Source organism: Carassius gibelio, chromosome B18, assembly GCF_023724105.1.
Source record: "Carassius gibelio isolate Cgi1373 ecotype wild population from Czech Republic chromosome B18, carGib1.2-hapl.c, whole genome shotgun sequence".
In the NCBI taxonomy this organism is placed as follows: Eukaryota; Metazoa; Chordata; class Actinopteri; order Cypriniformes; family Cyprinidae; genus Carassius; species Carassius gibelio.
The window spans coordinates 18,237,474-18,263,892 of NC_068413.1; the positions used below are offsets into that span (position 1 = coordinate 18,237,474).

The 26,419-nt window shown below is 34.9% G+C and overlaps 1 protein-coding gene across 4 annotated transcripts in view; it reads left to right on the forward strand.

Annotated features, from left to right (window-relative positions):
- Positions 1-26,419, forward strand: part of LOC127977525 (CMP-N-acetylneuraminate-beta-galactosamide-alpha-2,3-sialyltransferase 4) — a 44,242-nt gene that overhangs the window by 6,626 nt on the left and 11,197 nt on the right. For all 4 annotated transcript variants that reach the window (XM_052582427.1, XM_052582425.1, XM_052582428.1 and 1 more), the window contains exons 2-4: positions 10,099-10,170; positions 26,088-26,160; positions 26,299-26,388. In XM_052582427.1, coding sequence (XP_052438387.1) covers positions 10,149-10,170; positions 26,088-26,160; positions 26,299-26,388 — 185 coding nt within the window. In that variant the 5' untranslated portion in view covers positions 10,099-10,148. The remainder of the gene's footprint in view (positions 1-10,098; positions 10,171-26,087; positions 26,161-26,298; positions 26,389-26,419) is intronic.

Genomic DNA, 26,419 nt, shown 5'->3' on the forward strand with positions numbered 1-26,419 from the left:
AGAGTTAAGTTAAGAACTCCATGACAGACGCAGGATATCATATGGTTTGAGGGGCTCTACTGGCACAGGGCCACCACGTACAGTTTGATGGGGTGTTTGTATCTGTGCATTGTAGACAGTTCTCTCCAGGATGAACAACATGCAATGTTTTGTTCATAGAACATACTGTGATCCTTACCCCATAAACCTTACCCCATAGTTCTAAAAATACACAGCTAGAAATTGTCAATTTTTTATGTTTATTATATTATTATATTAGGCTCATTCTCCTATTAATGTATTTAATAATAATAATAATAATAATAATAATAATAATAATAACTTTTATTTGTATTAGGCGGCCTATTTTAATTCGGCTGTCAAACTGCCCAGCTATTTCACTTCAGCACCGCATTTCACACACACACACACACACACACACACACACAGATAGATAATGAGGAGTTGGTGTCAGACACATTTAATGGCTGCTACACGGCAACGCGCTCTTCTCATACACAAGAGATTAACACTTTTATGGCGTTACAAATAAAGTAAAGGCAAAATAATAACAAGGCGGCAGAGTGAACTTATCATCTATAGAGGTTCTCACTTAGTCCTTCTCTTAAAGACTGATCACTAATATCACAGGTGTAAATCGTCTGCAGATATAAGGTACTTCATTACACTTTAACAAGTAAACTGAACCGCCTATATGTGTGCAATATTTTAAGCGAGCCCTCACTAACTGAGTTTAATACCACAGTTATGTTAGAACGCATCTCGTTCTTGTTAAATTTCAGCCTCTGGATCTGATTCTGGATCATAAATAAACGGCTGAATCTGACTGTAAGCCATGGATTGTTTTGGATGATGTTTTTTCCCTCACGGTAATGTCACAGCTTCCACATGCTCTCAACACAAAAGCCTACTGGCGCTCGTGATTCTTTAGCTCCGCCCACACGTCACGCCTCCAGCCGGTCATGTTTTTCCGGGAAAAATCGGTACAGACTATCTTTCTCTTATGAATATAATAAAACTAAAGACTTTTTGGAGTTATGAAGGATGCAGTACTACTCTATAGGTACTCAAGATTAACAGGATATTGAGTGAAAACGAGCATTTCACCCCCCCTTTAAATCATTTAGCAGATGCTTTTATCCAAAGCGACTTACAAATGAGAACAATAGAAGCAGTCAGGTCAACAAGAGGACAACAACAGTATACAAGTTCCATGACAAGTCTCAGTTAGTCTAGTACAGAACACATAACCAGGTGTTTTTATTTTTATTTTTGAATATAAAAGACAAGAAAAGGAAAAGTGTTAGTATTAGTTGGTTAAGTGCTGGTGAAGAAGATGTGTCTTTAGATGTTTCTTGAAAATGAGTAAAGACTACCACCAGAGTAAAGAGGTCATTCCACCAGCTGGGGACAGTCCAGGAAAAGGTCCGTTTGAGTGATTTAGAACTTTTTTGGGATGGCATCACAAGGTGTCGTACACTTGCACAGCGCAAACTTCTGAAGTTGGGTGGCTTGCTCTGATAGGAAGGGTCTAATCTTCCTCATGTTGTATAAGACAAATCTGCAGGACAGGGTCGTTGTAGCTTCTACAGGGTCGTCTGTGAAGCTTACCTGATGATCCATCGCAACTCCTAGGTTTCTGGCTGTCCTGGAAAGAGTTATGGTTGATGAACCCAACTGTATAGAGAAGTTGTGATGAAGCAATGGGTTAGCTGGAATCACCAGGAGTTCGGTCTTCGTAAGGTTGAGCTGAAGGTGATGGTCATTCATCCAGCTAGAAATGTCACTTAGCTGACTGGAATGAGAAGTAGAGTTGGGTGTCATCAGCGTAGCAGTGATTAAAGCCATGCTTCTGAATGACAGATCCTAATGTAGATGGAGAAGAGAAGTGGTCCAAGTACTGAGCCTTGAGGAACCCCAGTAGCAAGGTGTTGTGACTTAGAAACATCACCCCTCCAAGACATGCTGAATGATCTTTCGGAATAGGTAGGACTTAACCCACATGAGTGCAGTTCCAGATATGCCCATCTTTCTGAGGGTGGACAGGAGAATCTGGTGATTAACAGTGTCAAGAGCAGTAGACAGGTCCAGTAAGATGAGTACCGAGGATTTTGAAGCTGCTCTTGCCAGTTGCAGGGCTTCAGTACCCGAGAGCAAGGCAGTCTCAGTTGAGAGGCCACTTTTGAAGCCAGATTGGTTTCTGTCCAGGAGGTTGTTCTGTACAAGGAACATAGAAAGCTGGTTGAACACAGCTTGGAAACTTCCATCTCTGAGAGTGGACAGAAGGAGGAGAAAAAGTGTTCATCGGCCATTGTGAAGTTATCCTCAGTCTGCGGTGTGGAGAATTGGTTATTGATGGTTCTTTTCTTATTTGTGAAGAAAACTGCAAAGTCGTCCGCTTTAAGAATCGATGGAGGCGGATTAAGAATAGAAGAGTTAAGTTCAACTTTACTCCAAATATATCAACTTACCCGTTTTGAATACTTTATATTTAATGTGTTCGTTTATGTCCAATATTAGTGTTAAACCGCTGGACTTGATGAAATCTACTATTAATTTTCACCGGTGACTGATTTAGCAGAAAATTTAGACTGATAACTTCCGTGCGCAGATGTGGCATATTTGTCACAGGACGCACGATATGACAGTTGCGTCTGACTATATATGAACAAGCTGATGTAAATACAGTATTTTTATATTTAACATTAGTTTATCAGTATGTTTGAGAGTATATTTTTTCGATTATTGGTGATTCCAAAGGCTCTCTCTCACGCACCTGTGTGGTTTAAAAAAACAAATAGCTATGCTATGACAAGAACAAAGAGTCTCTCTCTTGCTCCACCCATGCACGATAATATTGTGTATCGTCGATCTCATTGGCTGACGATATGACAATTTGAAAAATTACCATATCGCCTGAAACTACTATGAAATTATAGTGAGAACTTGACACTTCTAAAATAGCCACATGCTGTGAACAAAATGCTCTTTTTGGGTGTTGGGGAGGTCTTTTTATGTGTGTTGGTTGAATTGGTCTTTGGGTGAATAGATGGTTATTCAAGAAAGGTAAGACTTGTTTAAACGTTTGTTAGAGGTTTAAGTATTTAACCCTGAAAACCTACTATAATTGTAATCTTTATCGGCTGTGCACCGAATGTGTTTTCTTCTTTTGCCCTCGACTGTATGGCATCCCATAATGTTGGATGTTAAAAACTTGTGAAATTTGGCACACATATAGTGCATGGAAAATATTCCTTGCTTTATTGGAGATTTATGGTGAGAAACAACACCATTTAAATGAAAGTGATGGCAGCAGAGGACCACTCATTGGCTCATTCTACTAATTAATATGGCTTTTAGGTTTTACGGTGGATTCATATTTAGACATTATAAAATCACTATTAAAACATTTTAAATCACATTTTGTCAAAGGATATCATCAGTTCTTACAGTTATACAACATTATGATTACAGTAAAAGCTGATAATTGAATTATAGAGGAGACATTCAGTTACCTATCATTTATTTCAAAAACATACATTAACAACAACATGTGCATAAATGTAGAATCGTTAATCACTATATTTGTTATTGTACTTTCATATATTGTTTCAGAAACTGTACTGTGTATTTTCTTGTGTTCATATGTATCTGTTTCATAGAGACTGGGAACACAGACAGGTTTCCACAGACGTATTAGTATAAAATTGCAAAATGTTTCTTTTATGTTTAAATAATATATCAATATTATATTTATATATTATATTTATTTATTTTTTCATGTTTTGCCCTTCCCTTTATAGCCTGCTAAAGTGGTTTCTAATTATATATATATATATATATATATATATATATATATATATATATATATATATATATATATATATATATATATATATATTTTTTTTTTTTTTTTTTTGCAGAGTAAGAGGTGGAAATGTGGGAATTGCAGAACTAATGTTTTGGCAGTTTGTGGCACTGATTAAAACAACTTCATTGTGGGTAAAAGTGGTAAAAGTGATCATGCTACTTTTACTATGCTGAATGATTGCATTTTCATTTTAAAATTACAAATTGATTGTCAAATGTGTTAAGAGACAATGAAGTGTTTATAAAGACTTTATAAAGTTCATAAATTTGTTATCTGTGTTATTTCTGCAATATTAATTTATGAAACATTATAAAATAAAGTAATAACTTACCCGTGCATCCTGTTCTTCTTTCACCATACTGGATTGATGACGTTAAGCTTAATTACCTGTAGTAATTATGTCAGATTGCAAAAGGTGTGCAAACCTGAGCTCCTTGAGTGCTGTGCTCTTGGCAGGATATGATTGGTTGAATGTTGAGCTCGCATCTGATTGGCTGAAAAGTACGAGTGTCACACGTTTGAGAAGTGCACTGCCGGTAAAGTCTCAAAAAACACACACATGAATCCAAGGTGATTCACACATTCACAGTCACGATAAACTCGTAATTTTTAAACATTCAAAACTTTTCGTATACAGTTGTACATTTGTTAATTGTGTGTTTTGTTTGTGAAACGTATTTAATGAATATGTATTTTTTATTTTGTGCATGCGAATCGTTTTTTGTGAATGTATATATGATTTTCGTGCATGTGAATTAGGTTTCATGTGTGTGAATTTGGCTACACGTGTGCATCTTGTTTTTTGTGTGAATTATTATTGAGATCATTCTGGCTCCATAGAAAAAGTACAATTAAACAGCACACAAACAATATAGAACAAAACAAAAAAGTTTACTAAATTTAAAGCATTATTTAAAAAAGAAAAATTATACCTGAAAAGCCTTTTTCGCCTCTGACTGATAAATATGATTGTTTGAAATATGTATGTAATATAAATGGATAAAAATAACTAAATGACTAAATGACTAAATGTAAATGTATATATATATATATATATATATATATATATATATATATATATATATATACATTTAAATTTAGTCATTTTTATCTAATTCGACTTAAAGATGAGGACAATGGAAGCAATCAAAAACAATGTGCTATAACAAGTCTCAGTTAGCTTAAACACCGTACACATAGCAAGGGCTTTTCAATTATATTATAAATAAAAAGAAAACAGATAGAATAGAAAAAGCATAGAGCAACCAAAAGTACAGGTGTTTTTTATATAATTGTATAATAAATGAAAAGAAAATAGAATACAAAAAGATTAGAAAATTAGATAGTTTTTTCTAAGATTATAATTATAATAGTGAGTGCTAAAGTTAGAGGGTCAAATAAAGATGGAATAGATATGTGTGTATATATATATATATATATATATATATATATATATATATATATATATATATATATATATATATATATATATATATATATATATATACATAAATACATATATACAGACACACACACAAAGAATGTGATTAAATGGCTGTTAACATTGTTAAATCTGCTTATAAACTTGGAAGATGGAAAATGAGTCTTGCTTGATCCCCAAAAATGACATTGGCCTAAGACTTTCAATGCGGCATCTGCCCACCCCTGGACATGAGTGTGATCAAGAGAGATTCATGCTAGAACTGATGAAACTATATGAGAAATATCAGGGAATTATGGAAAGCAGAGTTAATAATCAGTAATCCAGCCTTCAGATATTATCAAAAGGGATTTACACACAGGATAGTTGCCAAGACCATACCATCCAATTGGGACACACATGTCAAAGAAAGTGGAAGAAACCATATCCATATGCCTTCAGAACTGCCTTAACTCTTCATGGCATAGATTCCACAAAGTGTTGGATTGACATGATAGCTTCATGCAGTTGCTTTAAATTTGTCAGCTGCACATCCATGATGTGAATCTACCATCACTCCGCATCCAAAAGCTGCTCTATTGGATTGAGATCTGGTGATTCTGGAGGCCATTTGAGTGTAGATAACTCATGTTTGAGATGATTTGAGCTCTGTAACATGGCACATTATCCTACTGGAGGTAGCTTTCACAAGATGTTCAACAACAGTACGGCAATACAAGGTAAGCTTGGGCCTTTAAACAATGCTTAATTGGTATTAAGAGTCCCAAAGTGTAAACCAACCGTAAACCTACCAACTATTTTAACTTTCTTCTATGTGGGTTTGAGCTGTTTTGTCGAACTGTAGTTTCACTGGGTAAAAACGCAAATGTTAGAAAAACCCAGACATATGAAGCTGTACATGTGGTGCTAACAAGCTAAAGTATCAGTTTTCAAATCCCACAGCATGTTAAATTTGTTTTGAAGTCACAATATTATATTGTGCAAGGAATTTCAATGCCTTCTAAATCGAAGATGTCTGTGTTTTGCTGCCTCTAGTGTTCATTTTAACTGGAAACTGCAGCAATTCATACTGGTATGTATGTTTAATGAGATTTGCCCACATGCAGGGAAAGCACATATTGGTGAGCTGCACAAATTTATCTGCTTTAAATTTCAATGCATTTCTGCAGACCTCAATTTGAGTTACTGTTGCCTTTCTGTCAGCTCAAACCATTCTGACCATTCTTCTCAGACCTCTGGCATCAATAAGACATTTTTGCCCACCGAACTGCCATTAATGGGATGTTTTCTGTTTTTTGGACCATTCTCTGAGATGGTTGAGCATTAAAAATCCCTGCAGATCAGCAGTTTCTGAAAAACTCAGACCAGCCCACCTGGCACTAACATCTTTGCCACAATCAATGTCACTGAAAGTACCTTTCGTACCCATTCCTATGATCTCTTTGAGTTGAGCAGATTGTTTTGACCACGTCTGCATGTCAAAATGCACCGAGTGGCTTTCATGAGATTGGCAATACTTAGTCATTGTGCTTTTGTTTGCTTTTCTTTCATTCAGAACTGGATTTTGCCAGACAACAGTTCACTTAATCTTGGCATCGTTGTTAGGTTGCAGCATTGCTTCAAGTGATATTAAATTGACCTCTTTCTTGCATTTGTCAGATAACAAAGGTCTAAATGTTTTTGAGGTTATAAGGGTGACAACTTGATTTATGCTGACATTATGCGGTGACATTGCATGACAGAAGTGGAAACAAACTCCAGTGTTAGTCATGTGGTGAACTCAATTTCATTTGTCATTTGCTGATCATATTTTTACTGAACTGCTGCATTTGATTGCATGATGCAAATATAAGATCAGGTTTGTGTGTTGTGGTTTTTTGCGTGATGCTTTGTCGTGATGCCCTTGTTATTAGAATTATTTAATCAGAATTATAAAATGTTTGTTGAGCTACAGAGCTTGTGCACAATCTTCAGGCCTGTGAAATAGTTGATGTCCATTCAGTGTATTTTTGTCCTGCATCACATAAGATAAACTTTAATAAGGTAGTAGACATGAATTAGAGAACACTGAAAAAAAAAAAAAAAAAAAAACAATAAGTAACATTTACTTAAAAAATTTTTTTGCAAGTTTTTGCAAATGCATTTTTTAAGTAAAATTTAAGTATGGAATTAAGTAAAATCTACTTATCTAAGTTATGTAAAATTAACAAAGGAAATAAGTTAATTTAACGTGGCCAGTTAGATGAGTTTGATGATAATTCACTCTGCAATTCTCAAGTACATTTCACCCAGTAAAAACCGCTGAGTAAAAACCAATAAAACCCATTACAAGCGAGGCATTTGTTTCACCTAGTGGGGACATAATTACTGATTATAATGACTTGCACTGTCTTTTTACACATTGTATTGCGTATGGCACTGTGTATTGTGCCGCATAAACATAAAACCACATCTGCATTTGTAGAAACAACAAACAACAATTGCTACACTCCTCAGAACTTGCTCTTGAATCATCAGTGGCAAATCCTTTAAATATGAAAACATACTTACCGACTGTGATTAAGAATCTAGGCTGTCCTTGCAAAGTTGGAATTGCCCCACTTTATAGAAACACAGACGGCATTGTGGGCTACTCACACAGGAAACAGTCCTCCTTAAAATGCATTGCACATATCTGAATATTTGGGTTGGACTGTTCTGGAACAGTGTTGTAAATACAATTTAATCACTGATTTCAGATTCAGATTCAGATTTGGTCAGTCTTATGCAAATCTTCTCACATAGTGATGTACACGTGGTAGCGTGTTTAAACGAGGTGTTTTAGGAGGGTGTGGACGAGTCTTAACTTATTTAAAGAATATCTCTTTGGGTTTGAGACTTTAGTCTTTGCAACTTTAGGGATCTTATCTATGCACTATGACCCCTTTAAAGCATGTGTTTCACTTACAAACATGTATGTAAACAAGTAAACAGCTTGTTGTCCTTTTTAAGATAATATGTCTACTCAATATAGTTATAACCCAAATGAATAAAGCAAGCTCAATAACCGGTCAACAAAAGCAACCATAAAACAGTCTAAATACAAATTGAGAAATGTAATTGTATTAATTATTCAAGCAACAGGATCATAACTTTAATATTTACTCGGTAAAACTTTATAATAACTGCATGCTATTAATCATTAGTTAAGCATTAGTAAACAGATAATTAATAATTTATAAAGCATTAATAGACAGTAATAATCAGTTTATAAATACAGATATAAATGCTTTATTCTTGATTTAAAAGCATATCTATAATGTGTAATTTCATACTTTATTCATGATCAATTTATCATTTCTCAATGAACTATAGCATTATTTACAAACCAGTTATTTAGGAGTTGCCAGTGATTCATAAGATCACAAGAAATGTAGTAAATTCATGTAGTTATAAATCATTTAGTAGTGGTCAGTTAACTATTTATGTGAGCTCATCTAAAGTGAGGACTAGTTATGCCTTGTAAAGCATTTATAAAGGATATTTAAAGGCTCAGTTATCTTCTAAACAAAAAACAGAAACAAACACAACACAGTGATACAGAACATAGAAATATTAACAGCCTTTAAATCTCATTTGTAAAAACTTTACAAGGCATAAATAGTCCTCACTTAAGATGAGCTCACAAAAAATAGTTAATTAACAACTACATATGTTTTATGACTACCTGAATTAACCCTGAATTACGGTAGAAATACATGTTAATAAACCATTTATTAACACTATAAGTAACTATTAATATATGTCTGAATAAAAAGATGTATGAATGCACATTTAAATAGTTTATTAATCATGTACTTACAATTTCTAAGTGATCCACTGACAACTCCTTAATAACTGGTGTGTAAATAATGCTATACTTAATTTAGAAATGATAAATTGATCATTAATAAAGTGTGAAAAAACAATTATTAAATACATTATAGATATGCTTTTAAATCAGGTATAAAGCATTTATATCTGTATTTATAAACTGCTTATAAATGTCTATTAATGCTTTATAAATTATGAATTTCCTAATGCTTAACTAATGATTAATAGCTTGCAGTTATTATAAAGTGTTACCATTTACTCAAACAATCATTTCCACGTAAAATGTACTTGATTTCTTTCATGGGATCTTCTTGAATACATCATGTGAATCTCCTAAATTATTTAATCTATGAAACGATGGTTTTAATATCGTTAGCGCAATGTGCTCATTTTTTTAAGTTGATGTGCAAATGTCTGTGATTTTGAGTAAAGCTTGTTTGGATTTGACTTGGAATTATTTCGTACAATTAAAAAACTCATTCATTCAGTTACACTTCAACTCTAAATTTAAAGTTATATGATTATTTGACGATTATTCACGACATCTTATGCTCTTATGCTCTTGTCTTTATTACATTATTAAAACATAAAAATACCAGTGGTTAAGCGGTCAACCCAACCCCCCCCCCCATGGGTTCAATTAACAGGGAACACACATACTGGTAAAAAAATAATCATAAATGGTCATTATGCATAACCTTTGCTCCAACACGGACACACATGCACACTATTCAGGGTGGAAGTATCATATATAAAATGAGGAAGTGAAACACACTCAACTGACAGGAGAAATGCTTGTAAAGATTGTTTTTACTTTCCCATAAGACTTTTTTGGTTTTTCAGTTTTTTTGCTGCGGTCTTACATATGGTCTTGTTCAAACATGCGGCGGAAGGAGAGAGATGGTGAATGTGATGTGATGTTGTGTTTCCACAGAAGAGCAGTATGGACAGTTCAGAAATCAGAGGGCAAAGGCATGAGTGAAGATGACCTTAAAAGCAGCCAAAAGTGAGTATGCAACCACACACATAAATAATCCAGGGGGATTTGTGCAGGTCTGCTGAGATGCTTTGCTTCATAGAACACTTGTGTGTGTGTGTGTGTGTGTGTGTGTGTGTGTGTGTGTGTGTGTGTGTGTGTGTGTGTGTGTGTGTAATCGCATATTAATCGTCAGACTATGCAGAAAATATGTCAATTATTTAAATTGTTTTGTCAAAAAAGAGCTATAGACAAATGAATACAAATTGTACTACAATAAAACAGCATTTAGGAGCACAGTTGAAGTACAGTTTGAAGTCCAGTATGTGCCACAAAATTCTGTGCAAAAGTAGGCACGAGAAAACCAATGATCAGTTATGATAAAATTTAGGAACATAGTGTCACGTCTGTTGTTATTTTTAGTAGTAGTAATACCATTATACTGTACAATAAAAATTATTTTAGTTTTAGAACAGTAAAATTACAAAATTATACTATTACTACACACTGCCACACTTGACTCTGTAACATACTTATTATGATTATTATTACATTAATGGATTAATTATGTAATGTAATATTGTTATATTACTTTATAAAAATGAAATCAAATAAGAAATGTACTACTTTAGTAGTAATAACCACAGATAAATCAATAAAACTGCACTTAAGTCAAAATATTTGAAGCACAATTGAAGTGCAGTTTTACTGTTTTAGAGACTTTAACAATAATGTGACATAATAGTGTGACATACTGTAATATGTATGAGAAAACTGCATAAAAACTACATTTACGAACATAGTGTAAGTCATGTCTGTTGTTTTTATGGAACAGCGCTGGGAGACTTTGACATCAGATTTATGAACTGTTTTCATTATTAGACGGCCAGCACATCATACCTCATTTTCAAATACATTTTCAAATACATTTTCAAATACATTTCAAATACATTATCAAAGCAGATCTTTGATGTTTGAGTTTGATTGATTGATTGGAGCATTTACTGTGAATTAATATTGGTTTTAGCATTACACAACAACAACAAAAGTTTAATACAGCTTCAAATTAGTTTTCCACCCCGTACATTAGAATGTGTCCTGTTCTTTTGTTTTATTATTGTATTAAAAATATGTCTATAATAAATTTTTACACATAATTACAGGAGACATCCACTCACTAAAATGCCATACAGTGTAGCAATAGTTCATACCAAAAAATCTTGTCATGCTTATTTAAACAAAAATCATTAGATGGCATTAAAAAACTCCATTTAAGGATCACAGCACATCCCCCAAATACTAATTAATTGTTATTGCAAATCTTTACTTGTCTTCGCCATTATCCTTTGCACTACGTTTTACTTATTTGTCAGCACAACCTTTCTAATAATTTCAAGTATAATAAAATGATTAATTATATTATTACATGCTCCTTTAGATAATAAGTGCAGGTCAGAATAAGAATGTTGTTTCGTTTTTGCATAAATATAAATGTTACACTGAATGATGATAGAGCATTATTTAACCCATATTTTGACATTTTATTTTCACAAAGGTTATTGAAATATTAAAGTACATGCTTAATTAGCATTTCAAATGCTTTCTATATATATATATATATATATATATATATATATATATATATATATATATATATATATATATATATATATATATATATATATATATATATATATATGTATGTATGTGTGTGTGTATATATATATATATATATATATATATATATGTATGTATGTACGTATATATATATATGTATGTATGTACAGTATATTGCTGACAAATGTAGTGTCATATGCATTTTTTTGTTTTCTCAGTTTAAACTTGTCAAAGATATTTATCATAGTTAACATAGGGGTGAAGCTAGGGTGAAGACACCCCACTCACAACTCTGCTTCTTGACAAGAATTGCATTTTTTAAATGTGAAACATCTTTACAACCGCATCGGACTGGAAACTTTTCAAACACACTCTTTAACTTCAGCTCAGCACCAGACGCTAGTCAAATAAATGCAGAAAAGTTACAGGTGACAAGTAAACTTCAGTAGAACATCAGTAAACTGTGGTCAGATGAGATGCTGTCAGGCCATGTGTCAGTAAAAACTCATTTTCCTGTCCTGACAGCCGTTATACTGTGATCATCGCACATGCTCTTCAATTGACCACACGATAAAGAAATGAAAAAATAAAAAATAAATAAAACTATAAGCATGCAATATCTTAGTTATGTTATCTGTTAAGCCATGAAGGTACCCAAAAGGTGATTAAAGCGCCTTAAAACTGTGCATGCATTGTTATAAACGAGTTACATTACTGTTCACATACTGTGATGTCTTTTAATGTTAAAAAAGACAAAAATCATTAACCTTTGTAGATTTTTAAGATTAATCTATATTTAATTTAGAATTTAGTGTTTGATAAATGTATTCAATTTCTGTATATTTCCTACTTGCTGATGGGTACAGGCAAAATATGATATTTATTATAATGGATTTCTGTGGAGATTGATTTAGTTTTTTTTAAGTCTAATAAATGTAAATATTAGGAAAATGAAAACAATTTCATAGAGATATCAGTAGTATTGGTTTTAGTTACACTGGCCTTCATTCATAAAAAAATATATTTAAAATATACTGTATGTTGTTTCTATATTATTTAAAGATTTAATGTGAAATTAATTCAATATTAAAGTTTATTTAAAAACTTTAATGTTAGATTATATTATTCACAGAGATGTAAAAAGTACTAGAGACCCATACTTGAGTAAAAGTACAAGTGCTCTATCAAAAAAGTGACTTGAGTAGAAGTTGAAGTGCTCTTTAAGCACCACACTTAAGTAGAAGTACTAAAGTATTCAACATTTTTTGTACTCAAGTATTGCAAGTAGTCTATTTTAAAACTTACTACTCAAGTACTGAAAGTAAAAGTAGAAGTATTGTGTTATGTAGCTATTAAAAAAATTCAGATGTCCCTGATGACAGGCAGAGAACAAATCTGACTCTTTAATGTGGTCACAGATTTTAGTGACCGTTTCATCTGCTCATATCATTTTTTTTTTTTTTTTTAAAGAACTTTTTTTTTTACTTTAGTTATTGTAAAGGCCTGACCTAACTCCTGCACATTTTGCATTTCCTCAACAATAGTCTGTATGGTAGAGTCAGGAATCAGCAGCTGTCCTTTTTTAAAGTAAAAGAGACAAATGTTTCTGAGATAATATTGACTATCATTCTCTGGTATATCAATGGCTGCACTAGCTGTTGGCATGGACTCGTGTGTTTTCTGAATCATCTGTACTGGCAATGACAAATGGGGGCTGAGGGCGAGTTTCCCTGTAACGTAACGTACATGTTATCAATAACATCTAGTGAGCATGCTTTATGCTTCCTACACATGTCAGAAGTAAATTATTACTTTTTTTGTAAACACTATCGTACAACCACTTAACGTTACTTGACATGACTCAAATAGGATCGTGTGAGACAATAGTTCTTTCTCAGTGTGAAATGGCGGGAACATAATGAAATGGCGCATTTTAAATCCGCAACAGCAAACGTTATAGGATAAGCTTGCGGTACAGGTGCATTGTGTACACGATAATAATGCCATTCAAAGCGGAGTAAGTGGTAAATGTTTGACTACAGTTGGCGCCAAGGTATTTGAAAAGACAACGGGGCTCATTCCTATGCCCTCTGAAATGTAGTACATAGCCTTTTAATGTATCCAATTCCAAATTATTTTTACAAAAGACGCAGGCGATCATTTTTAGTATTTCAAGTGTTTGCCTTTGCTTTTCAGCTGAACGAAGTTTAAATTAAAATTAAAATGTAAAGTTATCACGCATTGATCGAGCTAGCTAGATATCTTAAATATGCTATCTTAACTGTTAACGTAACTTAGCCTGCACCATGGGCTTTCAGCACACATCTTCACTTGGTCTCGAAAAAAAGACTAGGTTAAATCTGAAGCTTACCGTGCAATCTTTCAATTTTCTGGATGAACAGCAGCAGATCCTCCAAAAAAACTTGTGTTGAGATCGTAGATTTGTCTTAAAAACTTAAATGACTTTGAAATGACAAAGTGGTCCGAAGATTTCTGCTTGGCCTGTTTTTTGTCTAATAAACACAGTTCTGGCTCGCTCATTATTGACCTCACTCGTTCATCTCCCGCTCTCCTCCCGCGATTATCCAATCAGAGACGAGCTTCATCTGCCGCTATGAAATTCAAAATTAGGCATCTCAGCGCACAAGAGAGAGAGAACAAAGACACTGTTAGGTTGTTTAGCCTGTGATAATGATATAATGCTCTTTTTTTATTTTTTATAAAAATAAATAGAAAATCATTAAGCTAAGTATTACATTAAAATTTAAAGACTAAAAGAAACATAAAGCATAATAATTATGGTTGGGACTGAACAGAAGCGTTACTTTGCACAGGCCTCAATAATTTTAATTCCTTATACACATAGGCTATAAATACAGTATGCTACAAACAAATCATACATCGATGTTACTGAAGGCACCATTCGGTTGTTTAGCCTGTGATAATGACAACAATGCTCAAATTATTACTATTATTTTATCAATAGGCCTATGTAGAAAACCAGTAGGCTAAGTATTACATTAAGATTTAAAGACTAAAATAAATATAAGACATACAGGGATTACTGAACAGAAGTATTACTTTGCATATCAATAATTTACATTTATTACACACGCACGCACGCACACACACACACACACACACACACACGGTAGGCTACAATATGCTACAAATAGCCTAAATTATAAAAACTATTTTATTATAATTGTAGCCATATTTTTATATATAATATGGAGAGAGAAGCTGTTCAGATGTGACAAAAAAAATTGCATGCATCATTTCATCAATCATGCTAAAATTAGCCTACAGTATAAACTTGTAAAGTGACACACATACTTTATTTGTATTTTTAAAAACAACAGACTAACACTTTTTTGTTTTAGTTTGTAGTTCTTACAATATTTGCATGTCAAATTAACAAAATTGTTTTGTTATGAGTATTACAGTATTTCTTTGTTTTTGATACCAATAATTTGTAATTTTAACACATAATTCTGATTATTATCACATATTGTTATTGTAAATATAACAAAAATATTATGTTTAATAGTTTACAAAATTTCACTGTGAATAAAACAAAAACAATATGTTTTGGGGTTTACAATACTTTTCTGTAGGGATTTTACATAGTTTTTCTGTAAATTTCACGGTCATTCTTTACAGTGTACAGCTTCAAATTAGTTTTCCACGCCGTACATTAGAAATGCCATACAGTGTAGCAATAGTTTAATGCCAAAAAATCTTGTCATGCTTATTTAAACAAAAAATCATTAGATTACATTAAAAGACTCCATTTAAGGATCACAGCACATCCCCCAAATACTAATGAATTGTTATTGCAAATCTTTACTTGTCTTCGCCATTATCCTTTGCACTACGTTTTACTTATTTGTCAGCACAACCTTTCTAATAATTTCAAATATAATAAAATGATTAATTATATTATTACATGCTCCTTTAGATAATAAGTGCAGGTCAGAATAAGAATGTTGTTTCGTTTTTGCATAAATATAAATGTTACACTGAATGATGATAGAGCATTATTTAACCCATATATTGAGACATTTTATTTTCACAAAGGTTATTGAAATATTAAAGTACATGCTTAATTAGCATTTCAAATGCTTTCTATATATATATATATATATATATATATATATATATATATATATATATATATATATATATATATATATATATATATGTACGTATATATATATATGTATGTATGTACAGTATATTGCTGACAAATGTAGTGTCATATGCATTGTTTTGTTTTCTCAGTTTAAACTTGTCAAAGATATTTATCACAGTTAACACAGGGGTGAAGCTAGGGTGAAGACACCCCACTCACAACTCTGCTTCTTGACAAGAATTGCATTTTTTAAATGTGAAACATCTTTACAACCGCATCGGACTGGAAACTTTTCAAACACACTCTTTAACTTCAGCTCAGCACCAGACGCTAGTCAAATAAATGCAGAAAAGTTACAGGTGACAAGTAAACTTCAGTAGAACATCAGTAAACTGTGGTCAGATGAGATGCTGCCAGGCCATGTGTCAGTAAAAACTCATTTTCCTGTCCTGACAGCCGTTATACTGTGATCATCGCACATGCTCTTCAATTGACCACACGATAAAGAAATAAAAAAATAAAAAATAAATAAAACTATAAGCATGCAATATCTTAGTTATGTTATCTGTTAAGCCATGAAGGTACCCAAAAGGTGATTAAAGCGCCTTAAAACTGTGCATGCATTGTTATAAACGAGTTACATTAAAGAACATGGAGGGATTTTCAAAGCTGTCTTCCTTATCTAACACACCTGATTCAACTTGTCAGCTCCTGAGTAGAGACTAAGACTTGAAGCTCGCCAGTAAAGGGATAGAGTCGTGAGAAAATACAATACATGTCAGATCCACGTCATGTTTAAGCTCTTAAAGTAATAGCAGCCAAATAACCTAATAACCAGCTACTGTGATGTCTTTTAATGTTAAAAAAGACAAAATCATTAACCTTTGTAGATTTTTAAGATTAATCTATATTTAATTTAGAATTTAGTGTTTGATAAATGTATTCAATTTCTGTATATTTCCTACTTGCTGAAGGGTACAGGCAAAATATGACATTTATTATAATGGATTTCTGTGGAGATTGATTTAGTTTTTTTAAGTCTAATAAATGTAAATATTAGGAAAATGAAAACAATTTCATAGAGATATCAGTAGTATTGGTTTTAGTTACACTGGCCTTCATTCATAAAAAAATATATTTAAAATATACTGTATGTTGTTTCTATATTATTTAAAGATTTAATGTGAAATTAATTCAATATGAAAGTTTATTTGAAAAGTTTAATGTTAGATTATATTATTCGTGATTATTTTTTTTTTAAATGTGTGATTTATATGTGCAGTATAAATAAATTAAATGACTGCGATATCATCGTGTCAGAACTGCCAAATGTCACACATCCGAGACTCTACTCTCACTCTTATACCACATCTATTTTCTAATGCAATGGAAAAAAAAATCCTCAAACGGGCAGCTTCAGATGAAACTTTAATAATAGGATATTTGTGCTCTGTGGAGAACCTCAGAAGTTTCTTTTTAGAATTGTGTTTTCAGGGCATTGAGCTCTGTAGACAATCACAGACACGCACTGGTCTGGATATCTTGAACTTTCTGATCTTCATTCGTGTTCAAGTTCAAGTCAAATTCATTCGCTGTTCAAAAATCCAGATTTATTTTTTTTGACTCATGATTCATGAATCGTCTAAACAACAAACAGTGTGAAGACATGATGTCACAAACTTTAGTGATTATATTATAACAGAACATGTAATCGAGAGCTTGGTTGAGAAATGTGGAGTTCATTTTCAAAATTGCAGTGATTGATATTGGGACAACCATAGCAATGGACAGGAGAAACTGGACGGATTTCTGTTTGTATATAAATGGTAAAAATGAGGAAAAATCAAATTATAATAATTTATTGGTATTGTGTTAAAATGTAATCATGTGAGCAATAGAAAATAACTAATCCAATTAGGAGTATTTTAAATTGTGATATCTAATTACAAGTACTTTATTTTTGGAATCTGATTACATAATAAGGATTACATGAAATCAGTTACGGTACAAAACAGCACTGCTCACATATTACATTTGCATTTTACTAGAGCATCCTCAATCATTTCAGAAGCACCTTTGGTCAGGACAGTGTTATATGAAGCTATTTTTGGCGCAAAACATCTGAGCGTCTGTGACAGTGGAATTTGTAGTTGTAGAGAATAGCCACACATGTGCAACAGTAAATTTGAAGTCACAGACAAAAGTTGCAAACTTGTAGATTTTTTTTTCCTCTTCCACAAACACACCACAATAGTTTCACCTTCTCGAATCCTTCACTGCAGGTGCACACGTCCTATTCTACGAATCACAGCTCGAGGAACTCGTACGCTTACATGTTTCGCTACTATTGCTGCAGTTAATATGGTGCATAACACATTCAAGTCATGGACAAATTTTGTACATCAGCAAATCAGTATGTGAATTCTTGCAGAGTTTTTTGGCCAATCAGAACAGTTCCTATAAGCAAAAAAAAAAAAAAAAACAAACACAAAAAAAAACCTTTGGTGAGCTGCTAGAATCTTCCGAAGCATATAGCGGAAACCAAGGTATGTTTTCTTTCTTTGGTTTTCTGACATCACTTACTGTTATACTGTACATTTGTTTATAGTTAAAATATTAAACGAATTTAGCTCCAACCCTAAAAAATCTGTAGCATTTTAATAATCCTGGTAGTTAGATGGTAGAGGTGTGTTTGATCAGGGTTAAAGCTAAACTTCAGGACAGTGGTCCTCCATTAACAAGTTTGCCCCTTCCTGCTTCACTTCACAAAGAAACTTTCTAAAATATTTATATTTATATTTATATTTAATCCTTTATTAAATAGATTATTATTAGAGTGTGTCATATGAGATGATTGAATATATTGAATATATGTAAATTATTAACAAATGTACAGTATAACAGTGAGAAATTTTGTAAATTTAGGAGAAAATGTGCCTTTATTGGTATTTGCTGCTGTCAGGTCTGGAAGTTGCCCGCAGCTCGCAAACATTTTTATTATTTTATTTTTCTTCCTGCTTGTTCAGGTGCCAACTGATAAGAACCTAAACTACACTGTAAAGAGATTGCTGTAAATTGTTCAGTACATGGATGTATTATCATGCTCAGTTTATTTACATTTTTTACCTGTATGAAACAATCCAATAGCAACACAGCACTGTAAACCATTTGTTTACTACCCCAACCCCATAAAAAAACGCGATAACTTGTTAACATTTTTCCTGATAATATTCTTTTTAATTGTTGAACATTTTCTTTTTTTACAAATACAAATGACAAGTCTTGACCTCGAGCATGCACTAACTGAAAAGGGCATCCTCACAGTCCCCTCAAAACAAGCTTTACAGAAATAAAATACAGTAAAAAAATTGTGTTGTGTTAAATTTCAGTAATTTTGGCAAAACTGACAAGCTCAGTTTTGCAGAGATTCAGGCTGATGCTTTTTCTTTGCACCCTCTTCTCTGAATTGCTTCTGATCTGTGACTTTGAATGGCATTTGGTGGTGTAACGGGGCTGATGAGTCGTGAGATGTGCGGATCCATGTGCAAGCTTTTATTACACCGAGACGTGGTTGTAACAGGAATGGATCAAACACTGGCAAACAGTCTTCTGAGGTCAGATTTAGAAACTGAGCTGAACCAGACAGTTACTGAAGTGATAAAGAGAGCAAGTCAAAGAATATTCCTAGGGCAAGCATGGGTCTTCAATGAGCGAACAATAGCCAGAGGGCTAAGCAAGAGGGGTAATCCAGTATCCATAGCAAAAGTGTCAAAACACCGCAAAACAAGAAAAAGACTAAACTATGACAACTAGAGACATAGACAAGACCATGAAAACAAGGAACTGAAACAAGACTATTAAATTTAGAAACATAGACAAGACTATGAAAATAAGGAACTTAAACAAGACTATGACAACTAGAAACTAACACGGTAATGCTTACATATCGCAACTATCGCTAGGGCAGGGATATGTGCAGAACAATACTCGACAGTGTGTGAGAATTCTAATGTGTGATTGTTCTCAGGTGAACTTGTGATTGGTGCAGTGGATCATGGGAAATATAGTTCAGGGTGTACTGTGTAGTGTGAAAGTCTGTGTGGTGAATTAATGGAAGTTCAAAGACCGGTTCATGATACGTGGCACCAGGTTTGATTCTAAAGTACAACCTCTGCTGGGCATTTTTCACAAAAGAGTAAATGTGAATCTCTCATGACCTGAATTGGGATATTCACATTGACTCCATTGTGAAAAAGGCCCAGCAGAGGTTGTACTTCCTTTGACAGCTGAGGAAGTTTAACCTGCCACAGGAGCTGCTGAAACAGTTCTACTCCACCATCATTGAATCCATCCTCTGCACTTCAGTAACTGTCTGGTTCAGCTCAGTTTCTAAATCTGACCTCAGAAGACTACAGAGAGTAGTCCAGAATTCTGAGAGAATCATCGGTACAACCCTCCCGTCTATTCATGAACTGTACTTATCCAGAGTGAGCAAAAGGGCTGGCAAAATCACTCTGGACCCCTCACATCCAGCACACCAGATTGAATCCTCAGATTGATTCGCAGAATGAACCTGCAAGCACAAGAAAGAGAGAGAGAGAAAAAAAAACAAACAAACACATTCGGTAACACTTTCTATGAAGCCCATATTTATAAAACATTATAAGAGTTGTCACGATTGGGGTGCGGGGATGAACTCAGGCGCAGACAGAATGCACTACACACAGGGTTTATTAAATGACAAAAGGGGAAAACAAAACCCACGAGGGGGAAAACAACGGCTAGGGAATAGACAAATTACTTAACAAGACTTAGACTAGAAACAAACAATAAACAAAATACTCTTCACTCAGGAACTCACACTACAGAAAAACAATCCACAGGTCTCGCAACGTTTTTTCAAAGTGTAACAATGAACTGCACTAGACAGCAAACATAAGGGGATTGAAATAGGGAGACTAATGATAACATAACAGGTGACACAGGTAAAACAATAATGACAGAACAAGGATAACAAGGGGGCGGGGCAAGGAAACGAGACAACACAAGCACATGGCCCAAAGACAAGAACATGTGCTTGCACACAAAACACGGGCCTGTCATGATCCTGCCTCAAGACTAGAGAAAAATCAAGGACATAAGGGCAGAATCATGACAGAACCCCTCCTTTAAGGAGCGGCTTCCAGGGACTTCTAGGATCTTGACTAGGCGTGACAAATATTCTGACAGGGTCTTGGCAGCAATGACAACAGGCATCTCTTGACGAGCTGAAACAGACAGCAACACCGCTTCAGCAGCCGAGTTGGCCGCGGCTCTCTCCTCAGCACTCACGACTGCAGACTCAGACACAGTTCTCTCTGTTGCTGGTTCAGAAACCTCCTTTACTGAGGTAATCTCAGGAACAACACTTTCCACCGCAGTCTTCAGAACAGCCTCCTCTGCAGCAACCTCTGGAACCGCGCTTAAAGCAGCATGCTCAGGAACAGCGCTCTCAGTTACAGCGGTGGGTTGGAGAGGCATCGCAGACTCAGGGGGAGACAGGGATGGAGGACCGAAAGAACCCTTCTTCCTCCTCTTTCTCCTTGGTCACGGTGCAGAGGGAATAGCCGGATCTGTGACTGGTTAGGGAAGTTCAGTCTCAGGCAGGGTTGACTCTGATGCAGAGGATTCCGAGGCAGACTCCCACGAGAACCGTTTCCCTCGCTTCTTGCAGAGACTGATTGGTGTAGAAGGTGCCTCAGGATTCGGGGAGGGATGAGCCTGATCCCCCAGTGTTGCAACGGCCAGGACACGACCCTCTGAGATCACTGGCAGCTTGGCAGAAGGTGGGGACCTCGAGGGAGAAACCTGCGGCTCCTCCTGGGAGAAACTCTCCCATAGTCGGGCATAGTTTCTCAGGACCCACTCAACCTGGGACGAGAATGGAAGGCTGACCCTCCTCTTGTCAGTGGTGGATGACAACCAGCATTGCTTATGGAACTCCAGTTGTCGCTGAGGTTCGGAGGACATCCTGTCTGCTGAGTTCTTTCTTTGGCAGTTAATTCTGTCACGACTGGGGTGCGGGGAGGAACTCAGCACAGACAGAATGCACTATACACAGGGTTTATTAAATGACAAAAGGGGAAAATAAAAACAATCCACAGGTCTCACAACGTTTTTTTCAAAGTGTAACAATGATCCGCACTAGACAGCAAACACAAGGGGATTGAAATAGGGAGACTAATGATAACATAACAGGTGACACAGGTAAAACAATAATGACAGAACAAGGATAACAAGGGGGCGGGGCAAGGAAACGAGACAACACCAGCACATGGCCCAAAGACAAGAACATGTGCTTGCACACAAAACATGGGCCTGTCATGATCCTGCCTCAAGACTACAGAAAAATCAAGGACACGAGGGCAGAATCATGACAAGAATATTCTTAAGGCATTATAATGAATGCATAATGCATTATAAAAACCCTTATAATATGTTGTATCATTTCATGAATAATCATAACAACAATTAAAATACATTATAATTAGGGCTGGTAAGTTAATCGCTGGTAAATTAATCACACATCAAATTTGGGGAAATCGCTCTGAAAAGATCATTGTTGTGCAAAGCATCAAACAGAGATAACAAAAAGTAGGTTCAGCAAGAAATATTTAGTTTGATAAAATGTATTACATATAATTTTTTGGACAATGTGAGTTAATGATGACACAGTAATTGTCATTTTCGGTTGAATTAACTATAACTTTAATAATTTATTTACTTAATTTTATAATTAGTACTATGTAAATATGAAATAATTTAATGAAATGATACTCTAAATAATAAACTAAAACTGGCAGAAGGTGATGGTAATGACTTAATGATTACTGTAAGTCATCGAGTCATTTATTAATTCGTTTGATTTGTTCAAATGGCTGATTCATGCAGGAGTGAAGTAAATGATTCTATATGAATGGTTCATTGAAGCATTAGGCTTGTTTGACTTGAAGTGGATCATCACCATCAGACCGATTGGTGTGTGGCATCAAAAACCACAAAAGCTTAAAGAGCAGATGACTCCTTGTGCTTTTGATCTGCTCTCGCTGTACTTTCATGTCATCAGCCAATGGTTCAACATGTCAAATGGTTCACCAAATAGTTTAAAGTGTGGATTAAAAAATGAAATGCCACTGTGGGTTGTTCGGGGATAAACAGTTCTGATTTGTCTTTATATTTTGGTTTGCAAAATTGAGCAAAACAGACAACATTGTGTCTAAAATAACACAATATTAACTTCTTAATGAACTGTTGTATAAGATGAGTATCACATTTTCACTCATTTGATATTGCACTTAGCCTACAGCTCGTGTGATATTTCTTAACTATGTGATGTAAATATGTGACAAAATTTCAAACATGAAGCATTTTGCCCCATATCTTGAATTGTAGGGATATTCTCAAGGCTAAATCATGCAGTAAGTTGTTGCTCTGCCTCATATTAGTCATCAATCGACTGTATGAAATGGCAGATGATTCACATTGGTCTAATTAGTTAACCTTAGGCCTGGTTCACACGGGACGATTTTAAAATTGTCGCCCGATTTTCCAAACCTGAGAGACCCCACACACGGCGATAAAAAATCACCGGTCTTACAGTTTTGGTCGTTCCGTGTGTGGTGTGCAGCCACACGGCAATATTAACACATCACACACGAACCGATTTGACTCCCGAGCATTCCCAGGTCAGACGGGAAATCTCGCAAAATCCCTCGAGATTAAACGTGACTTTAGAGTAAACAATCATGGCGGACAAAGAAGATGCAGTGGCCATAGTTTGTGCTTTGTTTTTAACGAAAAAAAAAAAAAAAACAGAAGAAAAACAAGAAAGGGCGATGGTCAAAGAGGTGGAGACAACGCGAGCATGGACTATACTTGCTATATCATAATATGGAGATAAGTTGTTGTTTTATCTCATAGAAATGTTGTTACGTACTACACAGATTAATAACCGTCGAAATAAACGTTCATATATTCGTTTCCATGTACTCTGGTGGACTGCAGTTGTGGATGTAGTTATGCCCATTGACTTTATTTGTATTTGTTATATTATATACAGTACACCAGCTGTTTTGATTTTGTTTCCCGGTACTTCCTCACCGCCTCGTCACCTCGCTTTCTGATTGGCTACATGCCACAGTCCACAGGCTGCATGTTTGTTTGTCCCCGGGGGACACCACACACGAGAAGAAATCGGGCCAAATAAATCCAACATGTTGGATATCCCCGATGTGAGATCGGAGCGGTCCCAACATTCTTCCGAGCAGAGGAGAGCAGTCTTAACACACCACACACAGCAGGAATATTTGATCAGATTATTTTACGATAATCGGAGCATCCTAAGATTGTCGGAAGGGGTGAATCGGGGCTAAAATCGGCCTAGTTATCCTGCCGTGTGAACCAGTGTTTAGTGAATGCATTAGCATTTATAATGAGAAACAGGTAAATTTGCGAAGTTATTAATCTTTGTTAAAAAATACAACTCTTAGTTCATGTTAGCTCATTACATGACACAGTTGCAGCTTTTGATTTTAATAACGTGTTTTATGTTCAGGAGAATTAACTAATTAATTAATTAATGTTAACTAATGAAGCCCTAATGTAAAGTGTGAATGAACACTAAAAAATCCAAACACTTTCAAATAATATCTAGGGCATGTTTTAGTCCAGATTAAAATGTAAAAAAGTGTCAAAATAAATAGCATATTAAATCTAAATATTTGGCACTGTGATGAACAACATAGCAAATCCACAAATCTGAATGGGTATTTTAACACATAATAGAAAGTAGTGCAGCTGCTTTATTTCTTGGGTTTCCAGGGTAAGGACTGCATTTTCTGCAGTTTAGCGTCATCTGCTGTCAGACAGTGAATGTGCTTTCATTCATCACGTCTCTCACGTGTTCCTCATGTGCTTCTAATGCGTGCTTGTTTCAAGCAGGTGTTGTGCATTTTGACCATTTGATGGTAAAAGTACCCTTATTCTGAATAATTTGTAATATATATAATTATTCACAGTATTTAGAAGTGCCCATGATAACAATATTGTGCATATTCATTACCATGATATATCACATTACCGAATGTCGGCACATGTCTAGTCCCATTCCTCTGGGTTAGTAAAGAGGCAGCAAAGAATTATAATATTCTCTGATATAAAAAATTAAAAAGTGAAAGTCGTGACATTTGCCAAGTATGGCAATGTGAAAAAAAGGTGACATGACATTCAGCCAAGTATGGTGACCCATACTCAGAATTTGTGCTCTGCATTTAACCCATCCAAAGTGCACACATACAGAGCAGTGAACACACACTGTGAGCACACACCCAGAGCAGTGGGCAGCCATTTATGCTGTGGCGCCCGGGGAGCAGTTTGGGGTTCGATGCCTTGCTCAAGGGCACCTAAGTCGTGGTATTGCCAGCCTGGGATTCAAACCCACAACCCTTGGGTAAGGAATCAATCTCTCTAACCACTAGGCCACGACTTCCCAATTCCAACCCATGCTTTGAATTGGTGCTCTGCGTTTAACCCATCCAAGTGCACACACACACACACACACACACACAGCAGCAGTGTGCTAGAAAAAGGATCCAAGTAAAAAAATAAATATATATGTAAGAAAACATTCTACAAGCAAGCAAATCTCATTGCAAGAATTCACATACTGATTTGCGGATGTACAAAAATTGTCTGTGACTTCACATTTTTTGATGGAGCAGTGTGAATGTGTTTTGCACCATATTCAAGAGAGAGAAAAAAATCTACAAGTTTGCAACTTTTGTCTGTGACTTCAAATTTACTGTTGCACATGTGTGGCTATTCTCTACAACTACAAATTCCACTGTCACAGACGCTCAGTTGTCTTCTACCAAATATACCTTCCAAGGGGGTTAACACTGCTTCTGCATTTCAGAACCAAACTTCTACAGAACTCTAAAGCTCTTATGTATGTACAGTATATAATCCAATCAATGACACTGCAAATATGTAAATATGAACACTAACCTAAAATGAGTGTTAAATGTCAGATTACGAATACCCAGGATTAATTGTTAAATTATTAGAGGTGTGAAATGTGAAGATAACCGAAGATTCTCTTCACCTGGTTGTAAGTTTTAATAAAAGCTGTCTTTCTCTGTTTCTTGTTCTCTTTTAGCATGGTTTTTAACACTTCTCCCAGTTGTGCTCTTCTTCATCTGTTACTATTGCTCCCAGTTCTACTTTGAGAGGTTAGTGCCGTCAACTCCAGTGTATTAAATACATAACGTTTTCATTGGTTATTATTGTTTTTGTTCTTCTCAGGTTGAGACATACAAAAGCTTTCAAGGTGTACTTATGCTAACTACTGATTTCTAATTTTCTTCAAGCAATGGACGCAGCGGAAAGTCCCCTCAGCCCACTGTTTCTCTATGTCACAACTTTCACTTGCAGAGGAAATGGGAGGATCTCAAATTAAAGTATGTGACCTCATATTAACATGTTTAACCT